The sequence below is a fragment of the Apus apus genome, chromosome 5, assembly GCF_020740795.1.
Source record: "Apus apus isolate bApuApu2 chromosome 5, bApuApu2.pri.cur, whole genome shotgun sequence".
NCBI classification, from domain to species: Eukaryota; Metazoa; Chordata; class Aves; order Apodiformes; family Apodidae; genus Apus; species Apus apus.
This window is the reverse complement of record NC_067286.1, coordinates 35128966-35144553: the sequence shown is the minus strand read 5'-3', so window position 1 is coordinate 35144553 and position 15588 is coordinate 35128966. Positions and strand designations below refer to the sequence as shown.

The following is a 15588-nucleotide window of genomic DNA, read 5'->3' as shown; positions in this document are numbered from 1 at the left end:
CTAGATACTTCTAATATAGAAGTTGTTTCACTATTACCATTTCTCTTTCACACAAATACAGAGATTTATCCTTTGAATCTTCTGTCTTTGAGCTTCTTAGACATAAAACCTGGACTGGGATGCAGACTCAGTATGGATACCATGTTGTGCCTATGTGGGAAAGCTTTGTTCCAAAGCAGGTAACAAAATACCAGCACCACTCTCAGGGTGCAAAATGGCATTACCTTGGTTTGTTCAAAATTATGAACAAGCCTCAGCTGACATTCTCCTGCAAGCAATCCTTGTGTTAGGGACAGATGATTCCCATGGTTGCTGCGGTAGAGCAGCAGCGATTTCTCCTGGCTTTCTGCTCTGCAACAACAGGGTGGCTACTATCATAACTCTACTATAACCTAAACTCCTAGTCACCAGGGGAGCAGAGGTGGTGGAGGCTCCTCTAAGATAAGGTGGAATTTAAGATATCACAACCTTGCCAGGGTGCAGGCTCTGTTCCCTCATAACTAAGGGCATGCTAACACCACTCTGATGAAACAGAAAAGCAGCTCACTGGCTGTTTTGTCGTACTTCTCCACGTTCTCCCATCCCCATCTAAAGGTTGCTTTCCTGCTGGTCATGAGCACAATTTCAAGCTAGGCCTAAAGCTCCAGTGCATGGTCAAGGCTGTTGAATCTTTAGCTTGCATTACTTCTTGATAGAGATGCTGGGTCTTCTTCCAAAATCATGGAATGTGGCTGTACTTCAGCTCATGAGTGCTTTTACTCTATATATGTTGAAAACCCTTCGTGTTTCTTGGGCCTTGTGTTATGTAACTCAGAGGCCAAGGGAAGTCTACGTTTCTTTTTTCAAAAGTCAGCTGTGATTGTTCTGACAGTAACGTTCTGTATGCAGAGTCAAAAACACACACGTCCTAGAGATTGCTAAATTGTGTTTTCCCTGTGCACAACTTAAAAATGCCAGGTGATTTTTAATAGAACTGTGCTTCTTGGGGTGGAGATCTAGATATGTGGGGTGCATCTCACTGCTGTATGGGAATTAATTATCTGGCCTAATATAATTGCATCATACTAAATACATAATCTAGGCTTTGGGGAAATAACTACACACTAGATACCTTAACTTAGGGCTGATGAGTCCCAGCCCAAGTGACATTAAGCCATATGTTGGGTAGGCTTTCTGAGCAGCAAGATTGCATCTCTTTAAAATCAGCTTTTATCTCTAGCTTGTTGACTTTTACATGTAACACTTTTTTTTGAGAGGCATCCCTCTGAAAAGCTCTGAAACAGCACCAAACATGAGAAGTTGAAGTCTCATCATGTTTATTTACAAACTTGCACATACAGCTTTTCTTCTAACCAAAGGAAAATTACTATGGACATGCAGCATTTTAAAATATTACAAAATTATATGAAGTAAACTTTTTGAAAAGGATGGAAGATTAATGGAATAATATGTACATTATTCATAGATGACCAGAAACCTCCTGTGTCTCCTACCTTTTGAAATGATAGGCAAAACATTGATTTAACCTGCTTTCAGGTAAATAAAATTTGGAAAAGCTTCTCAAATATGATCAGAGGAATTTTTCAACATGTAAAAAGCCTAGGCACAATGACCTTTGGTTTTAGTTTATCCTTCATAGCAGTTAATATTCACATAAACTAAGTGTTCAGCCTGTTCATTATAGTTTTAATTAAATCACATTGCTTTTACTATTTTATTTATGTGCATTCTTTCAGTCAAAGACTTTGTCACTGTGTTAATCTCATTAAATATGGGTACTCACTCGGTAAATATGTGTAATTCCACTCAGTAAATATGGGTACTTTCAAAAATGATGCCTCAGTTTAGTAACAGATGCTTCTTAAATTATTTAGAATTTTAAAGTGTAAAGAAGCCGTCAGTAGCATCCTGATTTGTGTATAAATATTTATTTAGCACACATTCTGGCCAATGTACTGCCCTTGATTTTTGTGCAAAACTTACAGTAACTTCAATGGAAATTCTGAGCTCATGAGTAGAGCAAAATATGGTTAATTCAGCAAGCCAGCTGCTTTTATATCCCAGAATAGCACACAGTGCCTCTAGTGAAGGAGGTGGGGAAATACGGGAGTTTATCTCATCCCTAGCTTTCTGTTTGCTGGGCACACATTTGGCTAACAGCTCAAGTTAAAGTTTACTCTGGGCTATCCTAATCCTCTTCACAGACATTTAGCAAGGTTCCTAGCAACTGGAGCAGAACAGTGGTGGAAATCTAAAAGACCAATGGCCAGTAAAGCTCTAGAAATATTTGCTAGAAATCCTGTGAGAGACTGTTGTGTGATAACATTTCTATGGGACAAAAAAATAATGTGAGATAAACCTGTTTGAGGGAAGAACATGAGGCCTTCATCACTGAAATGAGATTCTAAGGCAAATAATTTCCTTTCTGCTAGTGCCAGCATGAGAAATATTATGGAAAGTTGAGTGTATTTGCAGAATCATTGTTAAAGTAGATTCTCAGACACATATCCTTTCTCATTATATAGAAAAAAATACAGATTGCAGACAAAACTGGAACTTATTTAGTATGCAGCATAAAATTTAATCAAGAGAGAACAATTCTAAGATGCTGAAAGGTAGCTCCAGTCTTCTAAAGCTTTCATCCATGCCTTTGTCCATTTTCTAGGCCTTCGGTAAGCATTTCCATCAGCATGTCAGGATTTTAAGAGAGGTAATAAACAGAAAAAGTCACATGTAATACTGAAAAATAATTTATTAATTTTTAATAATGCATTTTACTAAAATACCCCCAAACATTTCTACTGTGATATAAACTATTACAAAACAAATAATTCTAGCTTATTGGCAAATAGATACTTTTCCTCTGTTGACTGCAGAAGCATCAGACATTCTATTGGATGTCTGAGGGAATTCTTACAAAGCCATTCTCGCTATCAAAGTACCTGCTGTTATCAAGACCCAGAGTATAAAGTACAAGATAAAGTGCACTATGGCAAATTAAGTTACCAAGGTTGTTTTCAGTGTCATGAAAAAAAAAAATAACATTTTATCTTAAAAATTATCCTCAAGTTGACTGAGACACTTGAGGTGTCTAGATGGCTTAGCAGATTTCTGCTCATTTTTGTAGGACTGCACTGTCACTAACAGGAATTTCTCTGTTAAGCTGTATTTTCAGGTTCCCCTTAGAAACAAAATAAAGTAGAAATTAAGGAAATCATCAGAGTTTCTGTAGCTCGACAAACTACTTTTGCAAACACATACTAAGCATTAAAATTTATAATATTTTAAAAATGTATAAATAAATTATGCAAATTTGCATATCAGGAAGATAAATGTTTTCCTTTATGTCAATAAAATTGAGTGCAGGGGATTAGCAGTACAAGGGGGAGAGAGCATGTGTAGTTGGCTTCTTCACCTTAGGAACAGAATTGTACTTTTTTTGAATAGCAAAATTATTTGTGTTCCTCTCCTTTGCTATGTCAGCAAGGCACATACCAGTGACACAGCCTTAGGAAAAGCTGGCTAGCCACCATTTCCATATGCTCTTACTATGCTACAGACATAGACCATTTTCAGCAGAGAATCACAAGCCACAGTCTTCACCATAGCTGGTCAGCTTCTCACATCCTCATACCCTCACATCCTCAGGCACCATTTTGCTTGCCATGACAGCACACATGCAACAAGCAGCTCCATAACTCCATAGGTCATGTAAGGGGGTTGATGGACCCATACAAATTGGGATCAGGAATGCTAGAAGAATTCCAGTGAAGAGGAAAACAATTTGGCTGCATATCCAAACTACGTCAGGTGTGCAGCAGAATCAAGTCACATATTAGCATATTCAGGAAGCAGACAGGAACAGGAATGGCAGAGTACAGAAGTTTAACAGCATTCAAAGACTTTTGATAACTCAGGGCAGACATAGTGACACTTCCATGTTAGAACAGTAGTTTCTGAAAAAGAAAATTATCAGTTCTACTTGTGAGTGATTTTGTTGGCATAAGGTTCATTTCTCCTTCATGAAACTCACAAGGACTTTGAAGATTCACTTTTTTAGCATGTGCTAAAAAAGATGCTGTTTAAAAGCTGCTTGACAGAACTAGTCATTATATGAAGAAATACAATTAATTTGCTCAACCTGGAGAAAATAAGGTATATGAAAGCATAGAAAAGTCACTTGCATAATTTCAATTTTCCTTATGCTAGCTGCCTCTCAGACACATCTCATTCATTGCCATCAGACCATAAAACTAGGCTATTAAGTTAAAGCTAGCACTTTGCAAATCCACAAAACCTTATGCTAAGAACATGAACCGTGACCCCTTTAGTTATTTAGGAGATCTAGGCATTTTCAACATTATTACAAGAAGCCGTTAGAGGGACCTAATCCATAGTCTTTATTGATTTAAGAGTTATCCAACTGTACTTATCTGTTACATGAGCTACTGCTGCAAGATTATTACTTTCAGAGTTTTAAATTTATACTAAAAGGCAGCTAGTAAAACTAAATATTAGATCCAGCATCTCAATTTGAAGCCTAAGGTCTCATTAACTTCAATTAAGTTTCTTTTGTGTCTGTCTCCCATTTGCCTCACTAACTTTTCTGGTTGGGTCTTGCTATAATAGAGCATGTCACAGGCAAGTAAGAAACCATTCAGTGAAAGTAGATACAAAATTACTGAAAGTTTTTCTGCAGTTTATTATGGCTTTTTTCTTTTTTGAATTTTTCCCTAGACATAAATAGGAATATTTATATAGATATTCTGCAAGTTTTGACTTTCTGCAAACATTGCAAGGATAGCACAGCAATTAAAATAATAAACATTTTAAAGTTATTTAATGACATTTTTCTAGACAGAAAATCGGTAATGTGATCATTTAGTACTGTAGTTCCAGTGAGTTTAGTATGACATACTTTATTTGTCTTTAAAAAAATAACCAAACTAAACCCTTTGCTTTTTTCTGCTTGTTTTAAAATACCTGGTCCTTCATTTATTCCACACAGAACTACCTTAAAGCTGAATCCATGAAGTTTGAGAAGTTCTCCTTGGGGGGAGCTCAGTATTAACACAGGACACACTTTTCCTGTTTACAAGGTGCTTTGGTTCTGCATATAGTCTTAAAAAATCCCTACTACTTCAGCACTATGAGATTATTACTGTTAGCCATCAGCTCCTGACAAAACCACAGGCAATGTCTTTGCCACCAAGGAGACTTGAAAGACTGATGCCCTGAACTTGCCTTGAAGCATTATGGAAAATTACTTACATACTAACAAAGTGTTATTGTTAACACTGGAAAAAACCATTTTAGCTCAAGTTTTCAAAGGTACTTGGAGAATTTTACTGTTAACTTCAAAAGAGACAGGATTTCAACATAATATTTTTTTTCCTCCTTTAAGAAACCACTTTGCCATTTTCTAGCTATTTATTTCTATTCTTATTTCTATTCTTATTCTATTCTTATTTCTATTTAGCTAGCTATTTATGCTATAATTCCCCAAAATTGAGAATTTATGCTGACACAAAACTTTTCATAAAGTGGTAGAGAGCCAGATAAACAAAGTGGCCCTTAATGCCCTTCTGAAATCCCACAGGGCCCAAAGATTACTCATATCAAAATTAATCACAGTAACACTTCCTAAGTGTGTCCCTTCATCCCTGAAAAGTAGCTTTCCATATTGCCTTCCCCTCATTTTAGTCAAAGTTTAGCATTCTCTAAGCATTACTCTCAAACATAGCATTTTTTTAAATCACTGACTTCTTAAGAAAGATCTTACTATCTTTAAACATATTTCTGTTTTATTTCAGTAACAAAAACTACCTGAAACAAAACCTATTGTTCTAACGTGCAAAGTTAGTTATTTTGATATGCAGGCTAAAACGTTTCTGCATATTGAATGTCATATAGTTTCAAAACTGGTTTTCATGTAATGTAAACAATAAAAATACAATATAAATAAAATAGTTTATTACAAGTATTTTAAGGGAACTCTACAATACACTATCAAAACATACAGTATTCTTTCAATATGAAACAATTCACATAAGGAGAAAAAGTCTCAATATATAGTAATTATTAATGTACTGAAATAATCTGTTATACAAAAACCACAGAAACTACAGACTGTTTCTGAGTATCTCTCCTGGTTTTATTCTCTATGAAAACAGAAAAGAATAACATTTACAAAAATAAAATGAAAACTCCCTTCAACCTAGAAAGCTCATGCCACAGCAAAACCTAGATAAATCACTTCCAAAATCTAAAAGATATCAAAGCCATTTTACTTAAATAAATATCGATCTCTTTAAATAGTGAACAGAACACCATATATCTTACAGATATGTTAATTTAGAAATAGGATTTTGAACTTCACGTTTCAACTTATCAGCAGTTGTGTAACAAAAGAAAATATCCTAAAAGGTAGTTTTTCCCGAGGAAAAAAAAAAAAAAAAAGAAGCAAACTTCATTCTTGTTCATAATAAATAAAGCTCCGCTGCATTTACACATTTTGCGAGCCCTGCAGGCACAATGGGCAAAGCTCTCTACTTACCAGAAAGTATAAATACAGATTCTATTAAGACAAAATAAGGATTACTTAATTTGAGTGAAAAGTCATTCTCAGTCTCTTATATTTAATGTAACAAGAACATGACTTCCTGACAAAACTCCTCATCCAAGTCATTATCACATCTTAGAAAACAGTTATTTTACCAGTGCAGTATGTGTGCTTGAAGGAAAGGAGACTGGAACAGATAGTAGGCTTGTGTGAAATGCTGATATCTTGTCCCCTTTCATTGCAGCAAAAAAGTTCAGTACTCTATGAATTGGCCGAAAAAGTTAAAAAAAGGGATATACAAAGAAGTAGAGATAATGATGCAGTGAAATTCTTTGATTATAAACTCTGCTACTTTAGCATTATCTACTTACAATTTATCATAAAAAGGGAAAAGATCTAATTCCTCATCCATAGAACTTCAAGCACATACAAAGCAGTTATTTTTTTTCTATTAACTATTCTATAATGTCACAAAAACATTTTTTGTCATTAAACTTTTTCCCCTTTTTCTACTTTAGCCTAACATAAGCCTTTTAATAATTATGCAACCAAAATGTTAATATATAATTTCACAGGGCATTATGCAGTTTTGATAAAAACAATATACTCTCCGGTTGCTGCTCAGTGGAACTCAGCTTTAAGCTCTCTTTAAAGTGAATAAGGTGATGTCTTTTCAAATGTGGGGCCTGTCTGAAATTTTTACCACAAACTAAACATTCAAAGGGCTTCTGTCCAGCATGCATCAGGTAATGTCTTTCAAGCTTAGAGGGTGATTTAAAAGTTTTAAAGCAGATACTGCATTGATACAATTTGTTAACAACTTCACTTTTTTCAGTGCCTTCAGAAAAACCGTGACAACAGCTGTAAGAGCTTTGCTCTGTTTCCAGGAATTTACTACACAAATATGGCTGTGTGTTTCTACTGCTGGTGTCAAGAACAAGGTCCCCTGACTCAATTTCAACTTTGATTTCAGCTGCTTGGTTTGACTGAATAAGCTCAAATTCTTGAAAGCCTGATGCCTGTGAAGGTGCTTGAGAATAACCCGAGTAACCCAAAGGCTGAGACGACTTAAATTCAGCGTGATCTCCCTGATGATTGAAAACTTTGTTCAGATTTTCAAATTCCACCTGACAAACAGGGCTTTTACAGGGTCTCTTTTCAGTATGGGTGAGCTGATGTCTTTTTAAGTGAGCTGACTGTCTAAATGTCTTTCCACAAACATTACAGCCAAAGGGCTTCTGTCCTGTGTGTATAAGATAGTGTCTTTGAAGTTTGGATGAAGATGGAAAGATTTTTTCACATCTGTCACATTTACACACTTTGTGTCTATTATGTATATTTTTAGCAGAAGCTGAAAAAGAACAGTGAAGTATTTCTGGATTATCAAAGAAACCATCATCTGATGAACCATAAAAAGCGTCACCTTTATTATGCAGTGAATCATCGATGTTTAACATGCTTTCACCAGTGAGCATACCTTGTAACTTAATTCCAAAGTCGTGAGGTTGTGGGTGCTCTTGCCAAGGTAATGGCACAGCAAATGTTCTTTTCATCCGATTACTAAGTGCCTTGTGCATGTCAAGCTTGCTATGGCAATCCTTGAAAGGTTTAGTGGAAGCATGCTGATCAGAACACTGATCTCTAGCTGCAACCAGGTCAGGACTTTTAAAGTGACCTAATTTTATTTTTTTTCTGTCAGTCAGAGAAAAATCTGTTGCTTTTCCTCCAGTACGCTTCTGCTTCTTTATAATCTTATTTTTCATGATGAGTGTGCAGCTGCACGCTGTTGTACCACTATTTGAACTTTTGCCATCTCTCAGATAACAACACTTGTGCAAATTTAGAACCTGCTCTGTTTCAAAACACTGCTCACATGCTGGGCACTGAAAGGGTACTGTATAAATTGAGTGAACATCATGTGGGTCATTCTCCTGTGATTGGAAAGTGTCAGCACTCTCACAGCTATCCCTCTTTCCTTCCAACAGGTTCTGTAGTCTAGGATATTTAAGAGTCTTCGCTTTGTATAAAATATTGGGGAAAGTCTTATTTCTGGCATGGAGCTGTTTGTGCTTCACGAGTTTGCTCTGTATTTTAAACCGCTTCTGACAAAAGCAGCACTGAAAAGGCCTTTCCTCCGTGTGTGTGAGCTGATGAATTTTCAAGTGTGTTGACTGCCTGAAAGATTTACCACATGAAGAACACTTAAAAGGTTTCTGGCCAGTGTGAATAAGGAAGTGTCTTTCCAACTTAGATCTTGATGGAAATGTCTTGTTACACGATTCACACGTGTGAGTTTTCTTTCTCCTTCTGGCACCATGTAGATGATCTGCCTTCAGGCACTGATGCAGCATCCACCTCTTTTCAGTTGTAAAAGACTTCCAGCACATAGAACATTGAAATATGCCATAAGTGACCCTGTCTTGCTCAAAATTCACAGAGTTTTCTGCTTGCTTGGTATCACTCTGATAATTTTCATTATGAAGCTGCTGATGCTTTAAAAAAGTGATTAAGTTTTTGAAGGTTCTGTGACAAACAGTACACTTAAAAGGCAGATTATGGGTTAACTGATGCCTCTCCAAGTGGACTAGTTGCCTAAATGTTTTATGGCATACATGACATTCAAAAGGCTTTTGACCAGTATGTATTAGATAATGCCTAGCTAATTTTGACGGTGTTTCAAACTGCTTACAGCAAATGTCACAGATATATGGCTTTTTCTTGGGTATCCTGTTAGCTGTTACACACTGCTGAACTTTGAACATTTTTAAAAAGCAGTTACACCTCGCTTACTGTTAGTTTCTTCAGATAGGTATTTCAAATGAAATCATCAATGCACACTAAGACGGAAGCTGTAGAAGCAGCAAATTCTCTTAGGAGAGATATTCTTAAATCCCACAGGTCCCTAAAATAAGAAAGAGAGTATTATTTTAGCCTATATTAATACATAATTGCCCAAGTTTGTCTTGCTTTCTATATAAGAGACCAAAAGCATCTAGATTGGAATACTCCTGATTTAACTTAGCTTCAAATGCTTTCCTCAGAGTAATCACTTGTTATATGATACAGAAAAACTAGACTACTTTCCAGAAGAAATAAAAAGTTTAAGTCATCTGTGCTGTAATACAGATATTGCTTAGTCCTGCAAGTTACTTCCAAATAATATACAGTTCATCTGCATTATGATATTTAGGTTATACACAAATAAAGCATTCCATAAAAATTTACTGTAATAAATTTCAACCCTGTAGCAGTAGTTCTAACTCCCAGATACAGTATTTATGAAGATGAGAGAAAGAACGAACTAGGGACTCTTTGGCTTCAGAAATAAAAATTAAACGAATGCAGTGTTAGTGAGAAGTAAAAATTAAGAATGCACTGAAACTAAGCACAAAGTTCCTATTTACACTTCTGTATCTTAATTAACTGTATCGGGCAGAAACAGTAGTGTAATTTTTTTGCTTTATCTCCAAATGGCAAACACCAGAACTAGTCAGCAAGAGCATCAGCAGTAAACTACAACCAGAATGAGGGTAACCCCCACAAGGATGAACGCAGGCTGTGTTCACTATTGCACTATGGAGCTAGAATACCAGATTGTGATACCTAACCATGCATATATTCTAAATTAATCATAAAGAAAGAGGTCATTAGCTAATTTATCATCATGACTATTTTAATCTAAAATTAACTAATTAAATGGTTTTATTTCCCTTCAATTTTCAACAGATGAAACACACTTGGGCAAGCTACTGTGTCTCAGATAAGGCATAATGACTTGCAAACAAGAAACAATAACTTTGCAAGTACCTGAGAGCATGAATAGTTATGAAAATATTCATAGGAACAGCTAGAAAGGACCTCAAGCAATCATTTAGTCCAAGCCTTCCACTGCAAAGCCAATACATGTGTAGACAGCCTCCCAAGTGCTCTTCATAATTCCCACTGAAAGAGGTTCCTTAACCTCAGCAGGTCCCCTGCTCCAATGTGACACTCTCTTATGATGCTTCTTGCACTCAGCTGAGCCCTTCCATACTACAAAGTTATTTTCATTGTCCTTTCCCATCTAAACCTGAAAAAAACCCTAAAAAGTGTTCTTTGTCATGACTGTATGTATTCAATGTCCTTTTTTTTTTTTTTTTTTGCTAACTAGGAAAATTCTGTATTTTCTAAGTATTGCTTTTAGGTCAACTTAAAGAAAACAAAAACAAAAGCTTATTGGTCTTTGATCTTTTTAATCCTCTCTGGACTAATCCCAATTGGTCATATCCAGAATAAAAATACCTCTCTGGTATTACCTATATGCCCTTATAAAAAGAAAAGGGATGGAAAGAGTAAACTTGAAAGCAACAGCATAATAGTTAGGCTTATAATAACTTTGAGATGCACAATACATTTCTACCAACTATAATTTATGGTATTTTCACACCTGCAACTCACAAGCTGTATATTTATTCTGCTGTATACCAGCAGAATAAAAATTAATTTATTCAGTGTCTCTAAAAGACCTCTCTCTTCACAGTTAATGTCTCTAGCTTTAAAAAAATTTAAAATATCTGAAAAGCCCATTTAAATTCATTGCAAAGAATAACAGCCTACTGCAATTTAAAGAAAGTTACAATGAGATTCAAGACATGCAGAATAGACTGAAAATATCTTGTGAATCAAGATTTTTGTAAAGAAATGGAAAGAAACCTAGTCATCCAGTAGGATCATTCCACCTCTCATATATATGTTCCTACACAATTGTGGGCCTTATTTAATAATGTCTGGATGCACACCCTAGCTGCAGTTGTCACTACACTGAGGAGTTACCTAATTTCACTGAAATTGCCCAGGACAGGACTTATAAATGGTATGAAGCAGTTAAGAAAGTCAACTTTTCCTTCCCTATTGTCTTTTCCTGTAAAGTGTTAACACTGCTTAGTTTCAGTCTTCTTTTGAAGATGCTAGAAAACAACTCTTAAGAGCCCCCCTTTTCATCCCAGTTGTCACATCACGGGAAGGCAGGGAGTTTAGAGAGATAAAGTGTGTGAGACCAAATGTTTTCTAGTTTGTGCTATGACAAAGCTAGACAGGCTGAGAAAAGGAGAAAGGCTTCTCTGCTATGCTGGAAGTTTCTGTACAGCTCAAGGCAGCCTCCATTAGCAGGGAAGGAAAACCTCCTGAGAAAGAACTATAAAGGTTGATGAATTTTAGTTAACATACTGTCATACAGATCTAATTTACACATCAGGAAAGTGCTCAAACAGTATAGTGACATGCAAAGAATAAAGGTCCAAAGTAAGAGACAGCTATGGCATATTACATATGCAAAAGGGATTTTGTGTTTAGCTTATAATTTTGTTAAAGATTCTATCTAGCAAATGAGGAAAATGCTCTGTAGTACAACGTGTCAAAAAGAGAACAGAGCTTCTTGCTGTGGTCTTCTTGCCCTCTGAAAGACTAAAGGTTCGGATGAGGAAAACTTAAGGGATTGAGGGGAAGGAGAAAAGAGCTACTGTGTGCCTCAAACATATTTTCAAAACTTATTTACTAAGGATAGATTTCCCCACATCTATTTCAGGGTGCTCTGTACCTTTCACATCTAAGGAATAAACATGCTGCTGCTAAAGATCAAAGACCAAAAGACAAGCTTGGAATACCGTCTCCTGCCAGGCTTGCAAGTACACAGGCTTGTCCTAATTAGAGTCAGAAAACGTATTTCCCTATGTGATAAGGTTTTAGTTTGTTGCATAGGTCCAATTTAATATTAAATCAACAGTAGTTTTCATCTTGGCAGCAAAGTCATGCAGAAAAAGAGCCAAGAAATAATGTAGGCCATTGAAGGTCCACAGAGAACTCTCCTAAGTCTAGTATTATTTAATGATTATGTTTATTAATATTATAGATGGCAGCAAGCTGCAACAAAATGAAAACATGATGGAAGAAAATTCTGAATTGTAAACCAGTGTTTACAAATCAGAGATGTGGGGTTTTTTAGGAAAGCAAAATCAAAACCAAAAAAACAGGTAAAAGGAATATCAATAAGAAGAAATGCCAGATTTTCTACTTAGGCAGGAATAATCAACTGGAAGAGGGACTTTCTGGAGTCTGTGTTGAAACAGAAGATTATCATGCCAACAGCAAGCACACCATCCATACCAGGATGCATTAACAGAAGTAAAGCTTTGATAGCACATATATCTTCCATACTACTAATTACTGTTTAGAATTCAGCTGCAGTACTCCATCCAGTTTTGAATACTGTCCTTCAAATCAAGTCACATATATGAACTAATTGGAATCAGTCAAGAGAAGAAGGTAATGAATTATCAGAGCTTAAATGCATAATATACAGGAAAAGATTAAAGTAACTGGGAATGCTTAAGTTAAAATAGAAGAGACCTGATTAAAAAGAACAAAAAAATCCAAAACAAAACCTAAGAGCCATCTCTTTAGGAAAATGGAAATAAACTGTTCCCCAACCCATTTACAGTTTTGAGTAGAACTGGATTCAAATTACAGCAAGGACTCCAGTACATTATCATCCTTCCAGCTGCAAAGTTCTTAATGAGCATACAAACAAGTTGAGTGGGGAAGGTTGCTCTGTCTCCAAAAGCAGAGGTGTCTCCAAGAGAGGTTGTAGAAACATCTCTCAAATTCCCACACCCATATAGTTGACTTTATATGAGATGAATATTCTTGCTTATTTTCCTATGCCTCATTACTATAATTAAAACAAACCCCTCAAGAGTTTAAAAATCAATGTATTTCTAAATTTACTACTGAAGGATTCTTCAAAGTTACTAGTTTATCTTCAGACCCTTGTGAGATAAGTTAATGATCACTACCCTCCAGATACACCTACAGGAAAATTATTTATAATAACAGACGTGCAAAGAAATGTATGATGCCTCTTCTAACATTAAATACAAAACAAACAAGTGAAAATATATCTGCTGATTTATGAAACTGCATGCAGCAGAGGTAGGAACCTAAGCACTGAGACAAACATTGCAGGCTGGATTTCCTCACCAGCTTTCCCTAGGGAAAAGATTAGATTGCTGCGACGGGGGGCACAAATTCTGTCACAAATGTAACCCTCACCAGTAGTTATTCAGAAATATACATCGTGCATTACAGCCCCTCAAAGCTAGTATCACTCTTTCCCTCCTATTTTCCATGTGTTTTTCAAAACCCCTTCTGAAGCAAAACAAAACAAAAGATATATGACGATAAAGCGAGGCCGGTTTAAGAGCAAACCGAAGTTCTGAAGGAGGCCCTGACCCCCGGGACGGATACGACCACCACAAACCCCCTCGCCCCCAGCAGGACACACTTAAATCCAGCTTAAAACTTGACAGCAATTACTGAGGCGGCTCTTACAGAAGCAGACAGCGAACAGGGGCACCACCGCAGCCGGCTTTCCCACAGCGGAGAGGTGCTCCCCGCTGGGGCCGCGCCGGCCCGGCCCGACTCGCCCGTTCCCGCCGCGGCTCCTCCAGCCCGCAGGGCCACCGCTGCCGGCCGGCGGGGCGGGCGCGGCACAGCCCGGCACCAGCTCCGCGCCCGGCAATGCCCAGGGCTCTGCTGTGCTGCCCAGGGCTCTGCTGTGCTGCCCAGGGCTCTGCTGTACGAGCGGCCCGCAGCGTCGCGCCGGGCCCAACGCCCCAAGGCCGCGGCGCAGCCCGTAGCGACGCTGACAGCCGGCCGCGGGGAAGGGAGGCAAGCGGGGACAGGGGGCGAAGCAGGGAGCGACCTGAAAAAGCAGCCACCGCACATCCACCTTCCTCATCCCTCCCGGGGTCGCTACCGCCTAAACTCTTCCCCCCGGATGGCACCGAGACGCCAGGATGCAGGGAAACCCGGGCCGGATCTTTCCGTTCCCTCGCACAATCCGGCCCCGCCTCCCGCCGCTGCGGGCGCCGGGCCGGGCCGGGGCTGGAGCTGGGCCGGGGGCGGGGACGGCGACCCCGGCTTTACTTCTGTCGGGGAGGAGAATGTGCCCTGACTCTGCTGATGAATCCGTCGCAAGTGCACGTTATTCCTACAAATAAGTCACATTGTCCGCTTCATCACCCTGAAAGCAAATAGCCGATGCCTGGTGGGTTGCAGGGTTTCAACCAAAACAGTCTGGAAGGATTACCCTGGTGTGTGGTTAACGCACCGTAAGGACAAACCCAGCGGCCTAAAAGGTTGAGAAGTGGTGCCTGGGAGGGAAGGGGGGAAAGACTTTTCCCTGGGAAGCTTAAAAAAACTTTTGATAACCAGTGTGCACAAAAATAACTGTTTTGCAGAGTTTTGCCTCCTCTGCAGGAGAGTGGGGTCATGCAAGGGCAGGAGCTCACAGGTGGAAGGGTGGACCGGGTCCCTGTGGTAGCCAGAGCCCCCTCAGTGAGCACAGTTTGGCTGAGTTTACCTCAGAGGAATGGCAGGCAAAGGGCTGAAAACAGAAAAAGAAACTTGACAGTTGAGTGCCGTGTCCAGTTCTGGGGCCCCCAGCATATGGACCTGTTAGAGCGGGTCCAGAGAAGGCCACAAAAACAGGGCAGGAGCACCTCTCCTATGAAGACAGGCTGAGACAGTTGGGGTTCTTCAGCCTGGAGAGGAGAGGGCTCTGGGAAGACCTTACAGCAGCCTTCCAGTTCCTGAAAGAGACCTACAGGAAAGCTGGGGAGGGACTTATTAGCACAACCTGTAGTGATATGACAAGAGGTAATGGTTTTAAAATAAAAGAGGGTAGACTTAGGTAGAAGTAAGACCTTTTTTTTTTTGTCATGATGGTGGTGAAACACTGGGACATGCTGCTTAGAGAAGCTGTGGATATCCCATCATTGGAAGTGTCCCAGGTCAAGTTGAACTAGGCTTTGAGCAACCTGACCTAGTGCAAGGTGTCCCTGCCCACAGCAGGGGGCTGGACTAGGGGATCTTCAGAGGACCCTGCCAACCCAAACTACTCTGTGATTCTAATTGATAAAAAAACCACACTAATGGCAGACCAAAGTATAAGAGATTCACCATAAAAGCCTGTTCATAAAACACAGGGT

General features: G+C 38.5%; 1 protein-coding gene across 3 annotated transcripts; it reads right to left on the bottom strand.

Annotated features, from left to right (window-relative positions):
• Window positions 1-1288: 1288 nt before the first annotated feature.
• ZNF770 (zinc finger protein 770) lies at window positions 1289-14418 on the bottom strand. Of its 3 annotated transcripts, none has more exons than XM_051621257.1 (3): window positions 14301-14418; window positions 8040-9464; window positions 1289-2667 (listed from the first exon to the last, which is right to left on the bottom strand). In XM_051621257.1, the coding sequence occupies exons 2-3, from the start codon at window positions 9322-9324 to the stop codon at window positions 2639-2641; spliced, it is 1314 nt and encodes a 437-aa protein (XP_051477217.1). In that variant the 5' UTR covers window positions 9325-9464; window positions 14301-14418; the 3' UTR covers window positions 1289-2638. The 3 variants fall into 3 exon arrangements, with proteins under 3 accessions (XP_051477217.1, XP_051477216.1, XP_051477215.1); XM_051621256.1 differs by lacking the exon at window positions 1289-2667 and adding an exon at window positions 2735-3956; XM_051621255.1 differs by lacking the exon at window positions 1289-2667 and having other exon boundaries at window positions 2735-9464.
• Window positions 14419-15588: the final 1170 nt, after the last annotated feature.